At 41.6% G+C, this 17,807-nt stretch overlaps 1 protein-coding gene across 2 annotated transcripts; it reads left to right on the top strand.

Annotated features, from left to right (window-relative positions):
* Positions 1-726: 726 nt before the first annotated feature.
* ZCCHC8 (zinc finger CCHC-type containing 8) lies at positions 727-13,049 on the top strand. Of its 2 annotated transcripts, none has more exons than XM_089489789.1 (14): positions 727-1,019; positions 2,572-2,612; positions 3,093-3,167; positions 3,742-3,847; positions 4,810-4,887; positions 5,245-5,348; positions 5,767-5,832; positions 7,416-7,476; positions 8,255-8,397; positions 9,224-9,366; positions 10,050-10,174; positions 10,752-10,835; positions 11,000-11,114; positions 11,461-13,049. In XM_089489789.1, the coding sequence occupies exons 1-14, from the start codon at positions 846-848 to the stop codon at positions 12,336-12,338; spliced, it is 2,193 nt and encodes a 730-aa protein (XP_089345915.1). In that variant the 5' UTR covers positions 727-845; the 3' UTR covers positions 12,339-13,049. The 2 variants fall into 2 exon arrangements, with proteins under 2 accessions (XP_089345915.1, XP_089345914.1); XM_089489788.1 differs by having other exon boundaries at positions 728-1,019; positions 7,413-7,476.
* The last annotated feature ends 4,758 nt before the right edge of the window (positions 13,050-17,807 follow it).

The raw sequence follows: 17,807 nt of genomic DNA, 5'->3' as shown, positions 1-17,807 counted from the left end.
TTGGTTATCTTGGGGTTGATGGCTCTTTTGAGTTGGAGGTGAATCTCATCCCTGCTTTATTATTATTATCATTATATTTATTTGTATCCCGCTCTTTCCCCAAAACTGGGACTCTGAGTGGCTTCACAGCATAAAAAAAACAACCAGGACAATTAAAAACATAGAAAAAAAGGACATTATAAAGGAACTAAATGATTACAATATTAAAACAGTCATTAAAAGAATAAAACACATTTTAAAAAGGTAAAAACGATATATATATATATATATATGTAAAGGTGTTATCCATTTTTTAAAATGGTACAACATCCCAGCCTGTCCTTAGAACAATTCCTTCAAAGCTTGTGTGAACTGCTTCAGTCAGTGGTGCTTTGATGCTGGGACGTTGTTGGACTTCAGCTCCCAGCATCCCTCATCCTCGGCCAAAGGGGACAGGGCTCCTGGGAGTTGAAGTCCAAACCCCCCTCGGCTAGCTTCGCCTTCAGGAAAAAGAAGGCGCAAGACGACGCAGGCCCGGGAAGAGGGGAACAACGCCCTTCGGAGGCGGAAACGGAAGCCACGCCCCCATTGGAGCGGCTCCACCCCCGACTGGTCATTGGGCGGAAATGCCTCCCCGTCCCGGCATGCATTGCGGCACCCCACTTGAACTACAGCCCCCAGCTTTGAAAGGCCCCTCCGCCGCTGGGCGTCTAAGCCGCGCTCGCCGCGTTGCACGCTGGGAGTTGTGGTCGCTCGGCTCGAGGGGAGAACGGAGCCGAGTTTCTTTCCTCTCAGAGCTGGAGCCAAGCGCTGTGCTCCTTTCCGCCCTTCCAGACGGCTGCGGGACCCGTTCGCTGAGGGGGAAAATGGCGGGCGAGGTGGACTTCGGCGACCACGAACTCTTCGAGCAGCTGGACGCCGAGGAGGCGACGCCGGCCTCGGCCCAGGAGCCGCGCCACACTCGCTTCGACGAGACGGAGGAGCTCCGCGAGAGGCTGAGGGGCTGCGAGGAGACTGTGAGGGCGCTCCAGGCCGAGAATATCCTGGCGGGGAAGGGCTCCTCTGAGGGGGAAAGCCCGCCTTCAGTCGCTTTTCTGCCTCCTGAGGCTGCGTCCGCATGGCAAAAGAACGCGGTTTGACACCGCTTTAACGGCCGTGGCGCCGGGCTAGGGCATTCTGGGAAGTGTAGTTTGTGGCGGCAGCTGAGGTTCTTTTCATGTTGTGAACAGGGGGGCATCCAAAAGGGATTCAGTTACTATGATATTAAAAGAGATTGCTATGAAAAGAAGGAAATATATTTTATAAAGCTGACCCAAAGCGGTCAATGAAGTGAAATGAAACTGAAATGCGGGAGGGAAGGGCGGGCGACTCTTTTAACGTAGCCCATCTTGTTTTGTCCCGAGAGAATGCTAACCTTACATAGACTTGTATTTTTATTCATCGCAGCAAAAAGAACAAATAGAGGTAGAAGTCAGTGAAGGGAGTGGATTTGTCTCGGGGCATCCCTTCTTGAACAGGAAAGTTGGTAACCCCAGAGCTGCCTGGAAAGAAACCGGAATCCTTCCTCCGCCACAAAAGGCAAGCGCAGGTCGATATGTTTGAAGTGTGCTTTGATTCAAAATGAACAGTATGCACAGGTAAGCAAAGACGACCAGGTCAGGTAAGGTCCAAAAACACCCAGCAGAAACCATCCAGTTTGAGACCATTTGAACTGCCCTGGATCAGGGCTGAGGAATCCTGGGAATTGTAGTTTATGGTGGCACCAGAGTTCAATGACACAGAAGGCGAAATCTCTCACAAAACTGCAGGTCCAAGGATTCGCTAGCATTGAGCCAGGGCAGTTCAAGCGGTCTCAAACTGGATGATTTCTGCAGGGTGTTTTGGAGCTATGGCCCCATACAGACGGGCCAAAATAAAGCTGCTTTGGGTCACTTTGGAGGTATGCTGTTTTGATGATGCATGCGTCCTAAGAGTCTGGACGCCGCACCAAAGCCATGATTAGTCCTAAGGATTGGGGCGCAGCATTGGCGCAGCTTCCGGCCTCTTAGGACGCATGCATCTTTAAAACAGCATACCTCCAAAGTGCCCCGAAGCAGCTTTATTTTGGCCTGTCTGTATGGGGCCTATGTTACCCTTTCAGGGCTGGATCATGTTTGCTTCTAGAAATCATGTAGCCCTCCAGATGTTAGACTGTTGCAAACCCAGGGAACCCTAGAGAAAGTAGGCAGTGGTAAGAAATGCAGAAAGCAGTTTATTCCTACCTAAGAAGTAGACTCTAGGTCAGTGGTTCTCAACCTTCCTAATGCTGTGAACTTTTAATACAGTTCCTCATGTTGTGGGGACCCCAAACTGATGGTTTGGTTCCTAAGACCGTCAGAAATATGTGTTTTCTGATGGTCTTTGGCGACCCCTATGAAAGGGTTGTTCAGTCCCCAAAGGGATCACATCCCACAGGTTTGCTCTAGGTTCTACACCTTGCATTCATTTATAATTGTTCCCAATTGTTCAGTTCAGGGGCTGTAGTAATGATCCCAGTTTTGTTGTTCTGAAACGATCCTGTGACTTTAAATTTCTTAACGAAATAATGAACATCATGATCTCCGAAGAAAGCTGAACATACTGACCCGACCAAGGTATGTATAAATGGCTCAGTCATCTGTAATCCTCTATAGGCCACAAGGCTACTTACTTTAAGCACAAGTAAAGGCTCCTTTGCTTTTCACAAGCGGTCTGCTATGTTATAAATGTAATAAAGTTGATATTTGCAGATTTTTTTCCATAGTTATTCAAAAGGTGGTTTGACATGTTGCATTCTGGGACATAGGAGCCTCTTTGTAATAGTGAAGCTTATTGTATATTCTGTGGAATCTCTGGACTGTAGGAGATCAAATGTTCACAATAGTTAATTTTTTTGCCACAGTTATTAAATTGTCTCTTGGGGTATGTTTAATCAGAACAATACATTTTAACTTAGTTAGCTGTCCTTAGCATGCTGAACTGTGTTGCCATGATGGATAAAGTGGGCATAAAGCTCCCAAACCGTATCAGAGACGTTTGGAGGGTTGACTAAACTAATTCCTACCGTAAAGATAGCTTTATGCTTCCTTTTTTAGCGGACTTACTGTGGATGATGCTAAAGTTGATGGACCTTTGTTACAGATTTTATTTATGAACAATGGTGTATCCAAGTAAGTATGATTCTTGTATTGGTTTAAGTTCTCTGTTCAGAATATTTGGCTCAGGTGTGTACATGCTACAGTGCAAAGCTTCAACTGGTGGAGCTTCAACCCCAAAACTCTACTGTATGATATCTAAAGGGGGAGTCTTACCAATTACAATTTTTAGTGAAGCCCATATGGGTGACGTTCTTTCAACACATGGGTGAGAGTCAAGGAGAGAAGGCATACCCAATTTAGGTACCCTTTGGGCTGGCCTAAAAAGGGTAAAGTCTTGGGATGTTTAAAGAAAACCTTGCCCTAAACGTCCCTTAATTTCTTGAAGTGTCTTGGTTACAAACTGTCAGAAAAAGTAAGTTGTGTGTCACATGAAAGCGACTTGACTTTTGGTAATATTACCCTAGCCCTGCATGGGGAAAATGCCTCTGTGCCTTTGTTCCTGGATTCTTGATCTACATACTGTCCCCCCCCCCCCATCCCTGATCCACAGCTAGGGGAACGTAGAGACATGCTTTATCACCGTGCAGAATTTTAAAACAGTCAGGGCCGTTTTATCTGTTACCTATTCTGATACTTTCTTGTGTAGGCAATATCATCAAGAAATAGAGGATTTTGTATCTAGTTTAGTTCAAAAATATGAGGAACAACAGAAAGCTGAATCTGACAAGACCTACTTCAATCTTAAACCGCAGGTATTTATATATTAATTGAATAACTTCAACATATTTCACTTTTTGTCTGGGTATGTATTGTTGCTATTGTGATAAACCAGCTCTGGTGGCCTTTGTTGTTGATGAAGGATGTGTCATGCTTTCCTTTTTAGAAGTAACATGTTTCTGTTTATGTGGACTGATCTGTCCCCGTCCCCCCAAAAAACAACACATTGCAATGTGTACCTTGTCCTATTGACAGTGCCTCAAAAGAATTACTTTCTGTTCAGTGAAACAGTAGTCAAAAGTTAAATGTGTCTTTAAAACACATTTAAGTTGGATAAAACCAATTGAAGCCAGGGATGGATCCATATGAACAGATGAAGGGCCTTATACTGTGTCAGACCACTGGTTCCCCTGGGTCAGCCGCTCTCACAGTGGCTCTTTGCTGCCTGAAGTAGGTTATTTCCCAGCTCTGCTACACAATGCATTTTCCACTAGCGATGCCCATATCTCCTACATCCAAAAGGCATGATCTCCTAGTAAGCTGTGTCCCTTTTCCAGAGAGCCATATACTGTCCAATGCCTGTCTGGAGCTTTTGTATATAAATGTGTTTCTCAGTTCACATATCTGGGGAAGGAGTGTGCAGTATCATGTTTGTAATGGCATATGCTCAGAGGCTACATATACTGATGTTTCTACTGAAGATGAAAGAGGGAATGTTAGTCAAGGATTGGAAATCTGTAGGCTAGACGTTATTGGACTCCATCTCCCTTCAGTCCCCCTTAGCATGGCCAAAGTTAGGAACGGGAAAAGTTGGAGTGCAATAATTTCTGGAGGGCCCACAGTTTCCCACCTTGATGTTTGTGTTCCAGGACTAAGTTCAAAGCATAAGAGGTTACAAGGGAGAATGTGTGGAATTATATACTTCACTATTTGATGACAATAACCATAACCTTTTATAAACTATGTGTTTGTTTGTTTGTTTTGAAATTTTTATTAGCCTTCTAGTTTTGTGTTGGAAGAGGATCCTAAAGTGACAAGTGCAAATGTGTCCAAAAAAATCAAGGAAGCATTTAGCGTAAGTTACTTCTCTGGTTTGCAAAGTATGTATCTGAATCCTGTATTTCCTATTTTCCTACCCTGGCACTAGCACACAATTAGAAAATAGCCACATAATCCTTATTGCCATTTATTAGTTTTATTAACAGTGTGACATTTTGAAGGTCATGCCCCATATTATTTGACTGGGCATACAGAAATGGAAGTGCAAGATATAAGGTCCCATTTGTGAAGCCTTAAACCGTTATTTTAATGTACTAATATAATGTACTTAATTATGTCAGAATAGAGTTTAGTGAAATATTTAAGTACATTTAAAAAAAATGTTGCCTTTCAGTCTGATAAAAAACACTGACATTTCTGACTCTTTCTGCAGGTTATAGGAAATGTTCTCTATTTTACCAATTTTTGTCTTGATAAACTGGGGCAGCCTATATTAAATGAGAATCCTCAGCTGACAGACGGATGGGAAACACCCAAGTATCCTATTTAGTTCAATGTCATTCCCTTTTCTTGCTAACATGGCTATTTAATGCAATCAGTAGTAAAAGAGACTGAGTGAGTCAATCTGTATTTTTTGAGAATGTTAACTATATAAGTCTGGGGTCCAATGTTTCAAGGCACATCTGTTTAGTGAAGAATTAATCTCTGGTAGATGGGCTGCTTCTGTTGCATTTCTGGAAAAAGAAATATAAGTGGGCTAGACTCTACTTGAAAGAGAGGGCAAGTTTCCAACACTGACGGAACCACTCTTTCAAGCAGAATCTCACTGTCATGTTAGCAACAATGATTCTGTTACTACTTTTTTAAAGCAAAAAATTACTATGTAATGTGCACACACAGGAACAAAATAATCCATTCTGCTTCATACAATAGCAATTCCTTATTGAAATCTAAGATACCAGCAAGTTTTCACCCAGATTCTTTCTCTAGATGGACAAGAGATACAAGTGAAGCCTAAAAGGTTTGTATTTGTCTGAATCTATGATGATTTCTGGTTAAAATCTGAAATTTATTTTGGGTAGTTAGATGTTGGATAGCTCCTTAGATGTGACTTGGAATGAAGTAAGGCTGCCAGTTAGATTACTGATGTAAAATTAACATTTTAATTGTACATAATGGGATTACAAAAAGAGTGGCCAGGACTCAGAAGAATGACACAAAAAATCCTGGTGTCCAAGGGCTTTCAGGCTGCAACTTCCACCAAGGAACATAGCTTGTCCATTTTCAAGTGTTTTGTGATATGGATGAGAAGTGATCAAAATCCCTCTCAGTACTTGAAAACCCAGGTAAAGTAGGTCTTTTAACCACAGAACTTGGAACTTTGCTTAACTCCCCGATGCAGCACATCCACTTGCCATGTTGTCTGTAGATTCTTGAATTTGTGAGTCCTAAAAGCTCTGTTTAGACCCAGGAATGCCCCTACACTGTAAAAGTAATATAGTTTGACACCACTTTGACAGTCATGGCTCCAGCCTATAGAATCCTGGGATTTTTAGGTTTGTGAGGCACCAACAAGGTTAAAGACCATGTAAAATGATAAATCCCTGGATTCCACAGGATGGCGCCACAACCCTTAAAATGATGTCAGACTGCATTATTTTGCAGTGTAATTTCACCCCTAGTTACACTGTTCTTGCTCAGAGCTCTTGAGAAAATTCCTGCTGTTCTTTGTAAAAAGAGAAAACTTGTGGCACCTTGAAGACTTACTTCTAGATAAACTGTCATGTACTGCAGCCCACTTCTTCAGATGCATGGAGTGGAATAAGTGGGCTGTAGTCTGTGAAAGCTATGGTTTGAGAGAAGGCATGAGAGAGGGAGGCAGAGCTATTATACAGTCAACCGTGGTTTGGCCAACATGTCTAAACCTGGCTGCTGTTTTCAGCTGTTCCAATTTGAAGGGAAACCAAATCAAGTTGGTAGTCCTGCATGGGAAGCAGTTTATTCTCTGGTATTCAGCCACATTTTTAGTTTTATTACTGTTGTGTTGGTTTAGCCTGGTTTTCCTAATAATCCTTCCTGCTCCTGCCAGTTTGCTTGGATTTTTATGAATTTTTATATGAGTTCTGCTGTTTCATTATTGGCATTTCTTACTGAATGTTGAATGCAAGTTTAAATCAGAGGGGGCATTTTTGTTTCCGGTCTTTAGATTGCTAGTGTACGCTGCTTTATCTGTCTGTTACCATGACATGACATTCTTAAAGTACATAGTTTTTAAATGTCATGCTTTCATAGCTATTAGCAGTGCTAAAAGTTAAGTACTCTGTCACAGCTGATTGTTGGTTTAGAATTTTAGTTATACAGACAGATTTTTCAAAGGGCGCTGTAAATGTAAGAAAGGAATGGGAGTTATGTCGTCCTCAAGATGTTGTTGGACTGCATCTTCGAGCATTGCTCAGCATTGGGTTTGCTGGCTAGGGCTGCTGGGATGTGCAGTTCAATATCATCCAACGTGCTGTGCAATTTCTGCCCCAATGTAAGATACCATTGCACTGTGGTTAAGCTGGTGTTGACTGTATTATTAAAGTTGTTACTTTTATAAAGCAGGCCAAAACCACACTGCTTCAATTGTGGCTCGGAAGACCACCAAATGAAAGATTGTCCACAGGTAAAGATCCGTCATTCATGTTCTGCCTCCAGGGTGATGGTCAAATGTTGTACACAGTGGGTTTATTTGGAGGGCTTTAGTGTTGCTACCTTCAAGATGATAAAGTCTGGTAAAACAGAAGGCAGTAGGAAAAGAGGGAGAGCACATTACAGATGAATTGAGTCAGTCAAAGAAGTCGTGATTGCCCTGAGTTTACAAGACCTGAATGAGGCAATTGATGACCAGAGCTTGTGAAGGTTTCTCATTCACATTCACGCTATAAATTGGAGTCGATTTGATTACAAATAACAAAAACACCCTTCCAAGTAAAGAGATGATGTATTTGTTACTAAAATCCCTCTGTAGAATGAATAGTAAATCTTATAGTTTCAGTTGATCTACTATAGTTAGCTATTGGGTTTATACAAACATAAAATATATTCACTTTTTCTGTAAAAATGGCATAGTACAGATGGCCCTTCTTATACATGGATTTTTTATACACGGATTCAAGCATTCCATGGTTTGAAAATGTTCCAAAAAAGTATACATTTCAAATATGAAACCTTGATTTTCCATTTTTTATAAGGGACACCATTTTGCTATGTCATTATATTTAATGGGACTTGAGCATCCACGGATTTTTTTATACACGGGGGATCTCGGAACCAAACCCCAGAGTATAAGAAGGGTCCACTGTACTACTTTGTAAAAGGAGCAGAATGCAGTCTGTTAACAGCCTTAGCACTAGTGGCACTGGTAACTTGCTGTGCTGAATTTTTTTCTTCAACTGTTTTAGCCACGAAATGCTGCCCGTATAAATGAAAAAAGAAAACAGTTTTTGGATGCTTGTGGGGAAGCGAGCAACCAAAACTTCCAGCAGCGGTACCATGCAGATGAAATTGAAGAAAGGTTTGGAAGGTTCAAACCAGGCATAATTAGGTAATCCTTTCTTACCTAAATAGGAGCAGAAACCGCAACTTGTTCCTTTATTAAATGAAGCAACCGATTCTGAAAGAGCTTTAGTATTCAAGAGAGCATAAAACTCCTGCTGTATACACATTTCCCAAAGTCAGCATGGTTTTGTCATGCCCTGTCCGTAATACATTCTGCAATACATGTTGGAAAATCTTTTTTTTAATTATTAATACAAATGTTATAGGATTTGGGGCCAGAGTAGATAGGTATGAAAGAGTAGCCCAAGTCCACTCCAGCCCCAAGCAGGTCAGGACCCCGCTGACTACATAGCCTGCTCCCAAAGCAGGTCACAGACTCAGGGCCCAACCCATGCCACCAGGAGATGGATTATCCTGGCTCCTTTTTACTCTGGTCCAAAGGATCGGAGGATGGCTTTGGCACAGCTTATGGCTGCATAGGAGGTGTGTGTCGTTTGAACGCCACATCTCCAAAGTGGCCAAAAGCTGCTTCATTTGGCCAGTCTGTTCCGGGCCTAGGATAATGCAGCTGTCCACCTTTGTCACAAAAATATCACACTTATGATAAAAAGAAAATGCATTCAAAATGGACACTAATCTACAGTGCCATAGTTTATATAATGTCAATAAGACATACATTTCCCATCAGCAGACAAACATCTCTCTGTGTTTTTTGTGGGGTCTTCGGGCTATGGATTCTGGGCATGAAAGCCTTTGACTTCGCATCAATCTGTGTGTTTCTCAAAACTTAGCAGCTCATTATAAATGAGTCAAATCACAATGTTCAGCTCCTTCATGTTTCTACCAAGATTTATTTCCCCCTCTTCTTCCAGTGAGGAACTTCAGGATGCCCTGGGTGTCACTGACAAGACTCTTCCTCCTTTCATCTATCGCATGCGGCAGCTGGGGTATCCCCCAGGTTGGCTCAAAGAGGCAGAAATGGAAAAATCTGGACTAACATTGTATGATGGAAAAGGTAAAAGGAGTGCAGAGGAAGGTCTTACCTTGTTTGTAAAACCGTTAGTGTTCTCCAACCTACGGAATGAGAAGTGTTAGTTGGTAGCCTTCTTTAAAAAGTTCCATTTCCGTGGTTTCTTGTTACAGTAGAGTTAATAACAGTTGGGTTCCCCCCATCCCAATTTCTCTTAGTAATTTTACAATTCATTAAAATTGTACAAATTTCAACTGCAGTCTGGTGTGTTAGAAGCAGACCACTGCATAGGTTTATTGCAAGCAGCAGTTTCAGATTCAGATGCACAGTTAATTTGTTTGACTGTTTTCACAAGAATTACAATAGTGGTGCAACCATATAAAGTCACATAGAACATACAAATGTTAAAAGCACAAATTTGTAACGTTGTCAAACATGAGATGTTCTTTAGCTAATGACTGATTAACTCTCAGGAAGAGCTTGGGTACTTGTGTTGTACAGCCCTTTTAGATAGTGTTCAGGTTACCAGTTCTGAATGCATCCAAGTGATACTTAAGGCAACGGTTGATCCATTTCACAGACCCATATAAAAGGATCAAATAGTTAGTGCATTCTGGGACCTGGTAACTGACCTAACTGGAAGTTACACATGTAATACAGTACTGATAACTTTTTCCAAGTCATGTATTGTCAATGATAATCAGTAATATTTTGATGCCTTGATACAGCATCACCTGGAAATGAAACAGAGGAGGAGGAACATTACCAACAAAATCGATGTGTCACTTACGACATCACCAAGCTGATAAATTATCCTGGTTTTAATATGTCCACTCCAAGTGGAGTAACAGATGTAAGTAACAGTGTTTGATTCTCGATATCCTCCAAGGGACTCAGGGTGACATACATGGTTCTTTCATGCATTAACTTTCTGGTTTTCCTTTTGAAGATTATTTTGAAGGATTACCTGCACTTATGTGCCCCTGCCTGGACTTTGAGGTCAGCCTTGAAGATCCTGCTCTCTGGTCTGCCATTAAGAAAGATCAGATTGGCAAACACAAGGGACAGAATATCTTTAACAGTGGCCTCCAGCTTTTTAGAAGTCCCTCATGCTTATGGTGCACATGACCGCCTCATTAGTTTTCTGGAGACATTTATCCCACTGCTTTTTAATGAAGATTTTACTGGCTTGGTCTTTTAGCACCTGTTCTTTTAATATCCTTCTTAATTTTAATGTTTTCTTTGAATTTGTTTTTCTATATAGTTTCCTCATTTTGTGTGAGCTGACTTGTGAAATCAACACAAGATAAATGTGGGAGATAAATGTATTAAAATAATACACTTGACTACAGTTCTTTCCCCCCCTTTCTCAGTTACTCTGCCCTTGCATATTTACTTTTCATAATAGCCCTGTGTTTCTTTTGCTGCAGGAATGGAGGATGTTTGGTTCTGTGCCCCTTCAGCCATCTCAGCAGAAGGATATCTTTGCCCACTATCTTTCTACGTATCGTTCGGTGACTATATTAAATATGCGAGTAAAGGCTCTGCATGGTGCCTTTTCCCTTTAACTGAAATATTTCTCCCTCCCTTATCTTCTCAAATATTGCAAAACATGTAAGTCCATGCTTGTATCATAGCAGTGCTGAATGCTCTTCATTTCTTTCTGATGCATCTTCAGGTTGGCCCAAAGTCCAGCAATAAAAGACTTTCTTCTCACCAGAGCTCTCATCCTCCAAAAAGACCGAAAGGAAACAGTGCTGAAGTATCATCAGCTGATATGGAGATGGATTCAGGTATACTTTCTTGTATTAACATTATTGTTATCCTCATCTTTATTTATATCCCTCCTTTTCTCCAAAACTGGGATTCAAGGTAGGTACTACCTTGAATCCCAGCTATCTATGAACAGATCCTCAAGATACATCACTTGTAAAAAAATTTTTTTTTAGGTATTCTCTGTTTTTCACTCTCTCTAAGCCTTTTAAAATGTCATTCCTTCTTATGTAATTAACAGCTTGATGCTAGCCATTGAAAACCTCCTCTAATAAAAAGACTTGAGGAGAGGGTTGAAAAGAAACAGGCCTAAGTAGGAATTAAAGCAGGACTACTAGTAAAAGGTGGTCTTCTTCTTAATTTCAGACTTAGAAATTCTGCAGAATTCTCCCAGTTATGATGGCTTCCAGTTCCAACCTCCCTTGCCTCCTGGGTCACCGCTGAATGCAACTCCTCCCCCGCTGCCACGAGGTACCCCTCCGTGTACTCCACCTAACTTTACTCCTCCGCAGCCTCCTATGTGTACATCACTTCCGCGTGATCCTTCTCCTTTGACTACTTCCAATGATTCTGCTCCACTGAGAACAGAGGGCTCTGCTATGGATGAAGACACCTTGACGCTGGAAGAGCTTGAGGAGCAGCAGCGCCTCATTTGGGCAGCCCTGGAGCAGGCAGATAGTGCCAACAGTGACTCCGACATCCCTGGAGGGACTCCTTTAACAGGGAACTCAGTGGCATCATCACCATCTAGGGTTGAGTCAGATGTTCTTTTGGAAGAAATAACATGCAAGAATGTGGAAATGTCAGAACCCAGACTTTCAGACAACATGGGACGGATAACCAAAGCAGAAGAGTCTGAGAATAAGGAGACAGTCACTGAAAAATTGATTGATTTAACAGAAGAGCATGACAATAAGCAGATTTCAGCTGATGAATTGGTTGATTTAACAGAAGAGGAAGGATCTGATTGTATGGATTCTGAAAGCACAGCTAAGAACTGGCCTTCTACTTCAGTGAGGGAAGTAAACCATGAGAAAGGCAATGATGACACTACTCTTGTTCCCAGTGCTGATGTGGCCTCTAAAATGGCTAGCCCTATCCCTGACATGAGCAAGTTTGCTGCAGGGATAACACCTTTTGAATTTGATAACATGGCTGAGTCTACTGGGGTTTATCTCCGAATAAGAAGTGTGCTAAAAAACTCCCCCAGGAACCAGCAGAAGAATAAGAAGCCTTCCCTTTAATTGCCATGCTCCTTCAGCACAGTTTTACCCAAAAGAACCCCAGCTATAAATTGGCTTGGTTACACTTTGTAACCACTTTGTACTTGGTTACATCTTTTTTAAAAAAAACTTTTAAGAACAGACATGTAGAAAATGGTTGCTTTGTTCTTCCTCAGAATGTGTGGTTTTATTTTTCAAAGTCCGGTGTACAGGGCTTCCACTTGACTTCAGGAGCAGCTGACTGCATCGAGACAAACATTTCCACCAATATAAGAACTACTTGAATGGGTTCATCCTCCTTTATTATATCCTCTCAAAATGTTCTCCAGATAGAAGTTGATTTTTCTGGATCTGTTTTGTTTTTGTGAATTACAGCAGCAGCAAATGGAGGTCTTGCTGTGAACACGAACCCTGTGCTTTCAACCTGATCATCCTGTAGATAAGTTCACTGTTGGCGGATTTTAAAAGGCTCTTGACTTTTTAAATTGCTTTCCCTTCCCTTTAAAGAAAAGAAAAGAGAAAAATGTGGCAATCAAATGGGAATAATCAGGGAATATTTGGCATTTGTGTCTACCTTTTTGAAAGTTTTATAAGTAATTTATGTGGGTCAGTCTTTTTAGTGCCACTTCTGCTTATTTTTTTCCTTTGGTAACATTGTCATACATTTGAACTTCCTGTACATACTTCTCCATGCTTGTGTGCAGTGGTTTAATAAACAAGAATTTTTGGTAACTATTTTTGCATATGTAAGCGTTTGAGTAAGCAACAGATAATCTGTTGTTAGAAAATCAAGCTTAAAAATATTTTGTACTTAAATATTATACTAAGTTGTGGGTTTTTTCCCCTTCTTTTTTTATTAGCGTAGGTATTAAAGGAAGCCTTAACTTAGCTATGACCAGCAAAGTTTCAGGAGACAGGTTTGTATAATACTTGTAAATAACACAAACAAACTATACACCATTGTCTTCTGTCTCATGCATATATGAGGCAGGTAAGGTTAGGTGTACTTAACTGTTTGGTTGTTCAGTACATTTATATCCTTTTCTTTAATCATAGAAATCAAGTTGCATATTTCTTTCTTATCCACTCACCAGACCCCCCTCCCTTTTGGCTTCAGCAAGGTATCTGCATTATTTTCTACCAGCTGGTGTCTGTTGGAGATGGTTTCCAGTTTTCATGAAGTTTACCTATTCTTCTGTTCCTCAGATTGAGCATCTACTGAATACAGGAGCTCAAAATGTCAAGTTCAGGCTGCTGATATTAGGTATAGTGCTTTAAATATTGGGGGGTGGGATGGAAATGGATGAGCACTTGAAGCCGAAAAGAGTGGCAAAAGAATTTGGAAAGAGTTGGTGATGGGACAGATTCATAAAAAGTCATACAGTGGTAATTCTGTGTTGCTTATGTGTGTGTGTGTTTGAAACAGTCCTCCTTAGGAACGCGAGTGGGCTTGTGAGTCAGCCTCATTGACCCCTTTGTCAGTCAGACTGGTGTGGTATGCAAGCAAGCAAGAGAGAAATTATGGGAAAGAGAACTCATGCTACTTCATGTATCACAGGTATTCCAAGGGAATGAGGGGCTCACCTGTTTCATTTTGCAGTAAATGGTTTACAGGTTGTTGGTTTTTTTACATTAATGGTTGCCATGGTTAGTTTCTGAGACTTTAATAGCTTGGCAGAAATGACCTTATAAATCACTTAGGCCCCATACAGGCAGGCCAAAATAAAACTGCTTCAGGTCACTTTGGAGGTATGTTGCTTAAATGATCATGCGTTCTAAGAATATGGAAGCTGCACTCCAGTCCTGTCTGTATGGGGCCCTAGTTACCTATAATGAGTGAAAAGCAACATTACCTACAGTGAAATACTAGACAGGGGATATGAGGGTGTCATGTTACATTTCAAAAGCAACATCATGAGTGGAAAGCCTGACTGAATGTTGGGAAGACCTTCCTAGTGGTAAGAGTTGCTTGACAGTGGAATAGATGACCTCAAAAGGTCATTGATAGAATCATAAGAGATGTAAGGGACCTCCAAGCACCAACTAGTCCAGGTCCTTGCTAGTGGACTCTCAGAAGATGTTATACCAGTGATGGAGAACCTCTTAGAGACCAAGTGCCCAAACTGCAATCCAAACCCCACTTATCTATCGCAAAATGTCGCGTCCCTCTGGATTTCTAGTGACAAACTCTAGTGAAGTCTATGTTGGGACAATGATGTGTGTGCCCATAGAGTGGGCTCTGAGTGCCACCTCTGGCATGTGTGCCATAGGTTCGCCACCCCTGTGTTATACTCTCCTTTGCTGGAATTATCTAATCAAAGTTTGGATGGCCATCTCCCAAGGATGCTTTAGCTGTGGATTCCTGCACTGGGACAGTTAGACTAGGTGATTCTTGGGGTCCATGAATAACGTTACTTGTAAAGGTTGCTTTTAACTGACTCTTTTAGAGGTGTTTTGACATTTTGTTATCACTCCTAAGGTTTATTTCAAGTAACACACCAAAACAACGAATTTACTTTTTAAGTGCTATAACAAGTATTGGGCATAAATTGCTTGAAAATTTTCCAAGTTCTTAGTTTGACATTTTTTAGCCGCCTTGTGGTTTAATAGGACATTAAAAATAACAGACATGCTCCCTTGCTGAGCTATCTGTGGTAGGAATGGGGAGCTCTGCCTTGCCAGATGTTTGGGCTTCAACTTCCAGAAGGCCCAGCCACCATGGTTAATATGGATTGTGTAAGCTGAAGTTCAAAACATCAGCAGCGTCAAGGGTCTATAGATCCCTGATGTGTTTAGTGTAGCATTTCGTATCCAGTAACAGCTAGCCACATGACTTTTTGAATGAGCGGGGAATGATGGCAAAGACCAGTTGCTCTATGTTTTTTCCCCCTGAACAACTGCTACTCTGGAATATTCTGTCTTGGTACTTGGAGGTTCTACCATTAGCTATCCTGTCTTAATAAGAACATTTTAAAAATGCATTAATGAACTCTTCCTTGGCTTCTTTAAGTGGGTTTAATTAAATCTGTGTGTTTGAGGTTTCAGAAAAAAATATCAGTAGGACTGAACCACACAAAAAGTGCCTCTGTGCCTATAAAGTTGTGTGGCTTATAACAGAAGATCGTAAATGGGTGGAGCAGTTGAACATAGTTGAAACTTGTCCATGCTGTGACTGTTTTGTACGTGAACTGTGGAGAATGCGTGCTGTACTGCCTCGGCTGAGCTTCCTTTGCCTCCTACAGTTTAGCCAAATATGAACAACCAGGGCTCCAGGGATTGGGGGGCGGGGGTTGGGATGCCAAGTCAAAGGGAGTCACCTTCTTTCAACTATGGATTGTTCAAAGTTAGGATGTGGGCCATATTTAATTTTTGTCAGTGTGTAGGCTCTTGTTCTGTCAGAAAGATGTTGAAGGGGACTGTCAGTATAGAATCAAAGTCAACCTTGGAAAGAATCAGGAGGCCAAACTGTGCCACAATTAGGTTGGTAGAAGGAAAATGGGACTCTTTACTTACCCTGTGTGCATGTGTTTCTGAGTGAGAAAGAGAGGGGGGAAATGATGACAAGTTTGTGTTTGTGTGGCTGGAAAAGTTTAACCCGCTTTTCAGTTTTTGTGTGCCTACATGTTGTTTCTGACTTACGGCAAACCCTAAGGTGAGTCTGTCACCAGTTTTCTTGGCCACATTTGTTCAGTGGAAGTTTCCTCTAAGGCTGAGAGTGTGTGACCTGCCCAAGATCACCGAGTGGATTTCCATGCCCAAGCAGAGATTAGAAACCTGATCTTCAGAGCTGTAGTCCAGCGATCAGAGCACTGCATCATACTGGCTCTACCTTTCCTGGACAGCAGTATTAAAGCTACAGGATGCCCAGGTGTCTTCTATGCCAGTCCATCACCATCTACCTCCCAAATAGTTTGTATTTTATCTTATATATTCATTAAGATGCTCCAGACTCACAGGAAATACTATTTTAGCTGGAAAGATAGGAGTTTTGCACTGGGAACTGCCAGTTTCAAGCTACACTGGATCTTTACCAGAGAGATGTCCCATTCCTTACGTCCAAAATGGTTTTAGCTGAAGATGCCAGGAGGCAGTATTTCTAGAGGTTATTTCATTATTGATATAAGACAGCAGAAACTTAGATATCAGTGATGTGTTGCTGTATGGGTACGTCCATGTGTTCTAGTAAACAATCTTTCTTCCAGATCTCTGCCGTCCAATCTTAGGAAAGTCGGTTTGGTTTTTATGGGAGTCTTTTTCACGGCTAGAATTTTTTTCTGCTAGACTGACTGGGTGTGTTCAGTGAGAATCTAGGCTAGAGTATTAAAACAAGTGAGCAGTAATTCTTGATATGAATGAGAGTGATGTGAGCAGGTCTTGAGGATGTTTTCCCACGCCTCTATAGTCATGTAATTCATTCCACGCTGGCAGCTCTCCACCACCACCAGCTTGATGACTTGTGCACAAAAGCTGACCCATGTATGAGGATTTGAGCTGGAAGAGCCTTCTCAGTAGTGGCCCCTCTTTTACGAAAGGCTTCTCCATATCTGCCAGCCTGCATTATTACAGGACTTCAAGCAGGGCCCTAAAGAATCAATTGGTAACCAAGTTGGGACTGGACTGTGACCATTGTCTGTCTGTGGTACTTGGTTTTAAGTGTTAACTGGTACTGTTTCATCATTTTATGTTTTCTGGTTTTAATTTTTATATGCTGCTTTGGAGACATTTAGTCTGAAAGGCAGCTTATAAATCTTAAATAAAATAAAGACAAATAACATGAGTGTCAAACACTTCTTGGTATGAGTTCTGCTGAAAATGAAGGGACTCCGTCATTTCCAGTAGGATTCAGTCATGACTATGGTTTACTAGATCAGAGGCGTTGCAGTCTTTTCTGAGCACTCTAGTTTGTGTGTGTGTGTGTCCCTTTTCCTTCTAGCATTCCTATTAGCATTTCACCTCCTCAGAGGCTTCCAAGACATAGCTGTGTCAGCCTGTTGCAGCATAAAGCAATGTAAAGGAATTGTAGAGCACCTCTGAGACCGAGAAAAGGATATTTCTAGCATAAGCTATGGATGCCAGTCCACTTCATTGGGGTGAGGCTACTAATGGATTTCTTTATACAACATGGAGCTTATGTGTCTGTTTCCCCCAGGCACACACACAGTATACGTATTGATTCACTCCCTTTAGCCTTTTTCAGGATTGAAAACATGACTTGGTCTTGTTGCCACAAGCATACAGATTCAGCCTGTGATGTGTGTCTGTGAACAAAGAGCTTGCCTGTGAAGGGATGTCAGTGTGGCAGCATGTATAAGTACTGCATTGACTCCAGGAGTGAAAAGAACATCTGCTGAGGGCTGCACACTGTCATTCTCTCCCAGTTTGGAAATCCAGCTCTGCTGGAGCACTTAGAACATGTGCAGATGGATCCCATCTAGAACAAGAGAGACAGAAAAAGTGCTTGCCGCATCTTTTATTTCCAAATGAAATTGC

The sequence above is a fragment of the Sceloporus occidentalis genome, unplaced genomic scaffold, assembly GCF_023333645.1.
Source record: "Sceloporus occidentalis isolate IW3139 unplaced genomic scaffold, rSceOcc1.0.p SCAF_41, whole genome shotgun sequence".
Taxonomy (NCBI): Eukaryota; Metazoa; Chordata; class Lepidosauria; order Squamata; family Phrynosomatidae; genus Sceloporus; species Sceloporus occidentalis.
The sequence above is the reverse complement of the archived record's forward strand: the minus strand, read 5'-3'. Positions and strand labels throughout refer to the sequence as shown.

What these genes read in the sequence shown, in the direction of transcription:
- ZCCHC8 (XM_089489788.1), top strand. Translation starts at nt 846, where the DNA reads ATGGCGGGCGAGGTGGACTTCGGCGACCACGAACTCTTCGAGCAGCTG. An exon ending in ATGAACAATGGTGTATCCAA is followed by an intron (nt 3,168 to 3,741) that starts GTAAGTATGATT and finishes TTTCTTGTGTAG; the next exon opens with GCAATATCATCAAGAAATAG. An exon ending in ACTTCAATCTTAAACCGCAG is followed by an intron (nt 3,848 to 4,809) that starts GTATTTATATAT and finishes AATTTTTATTAG; the next exon opens with CCTTCTAGTTTTGTGTTGGA.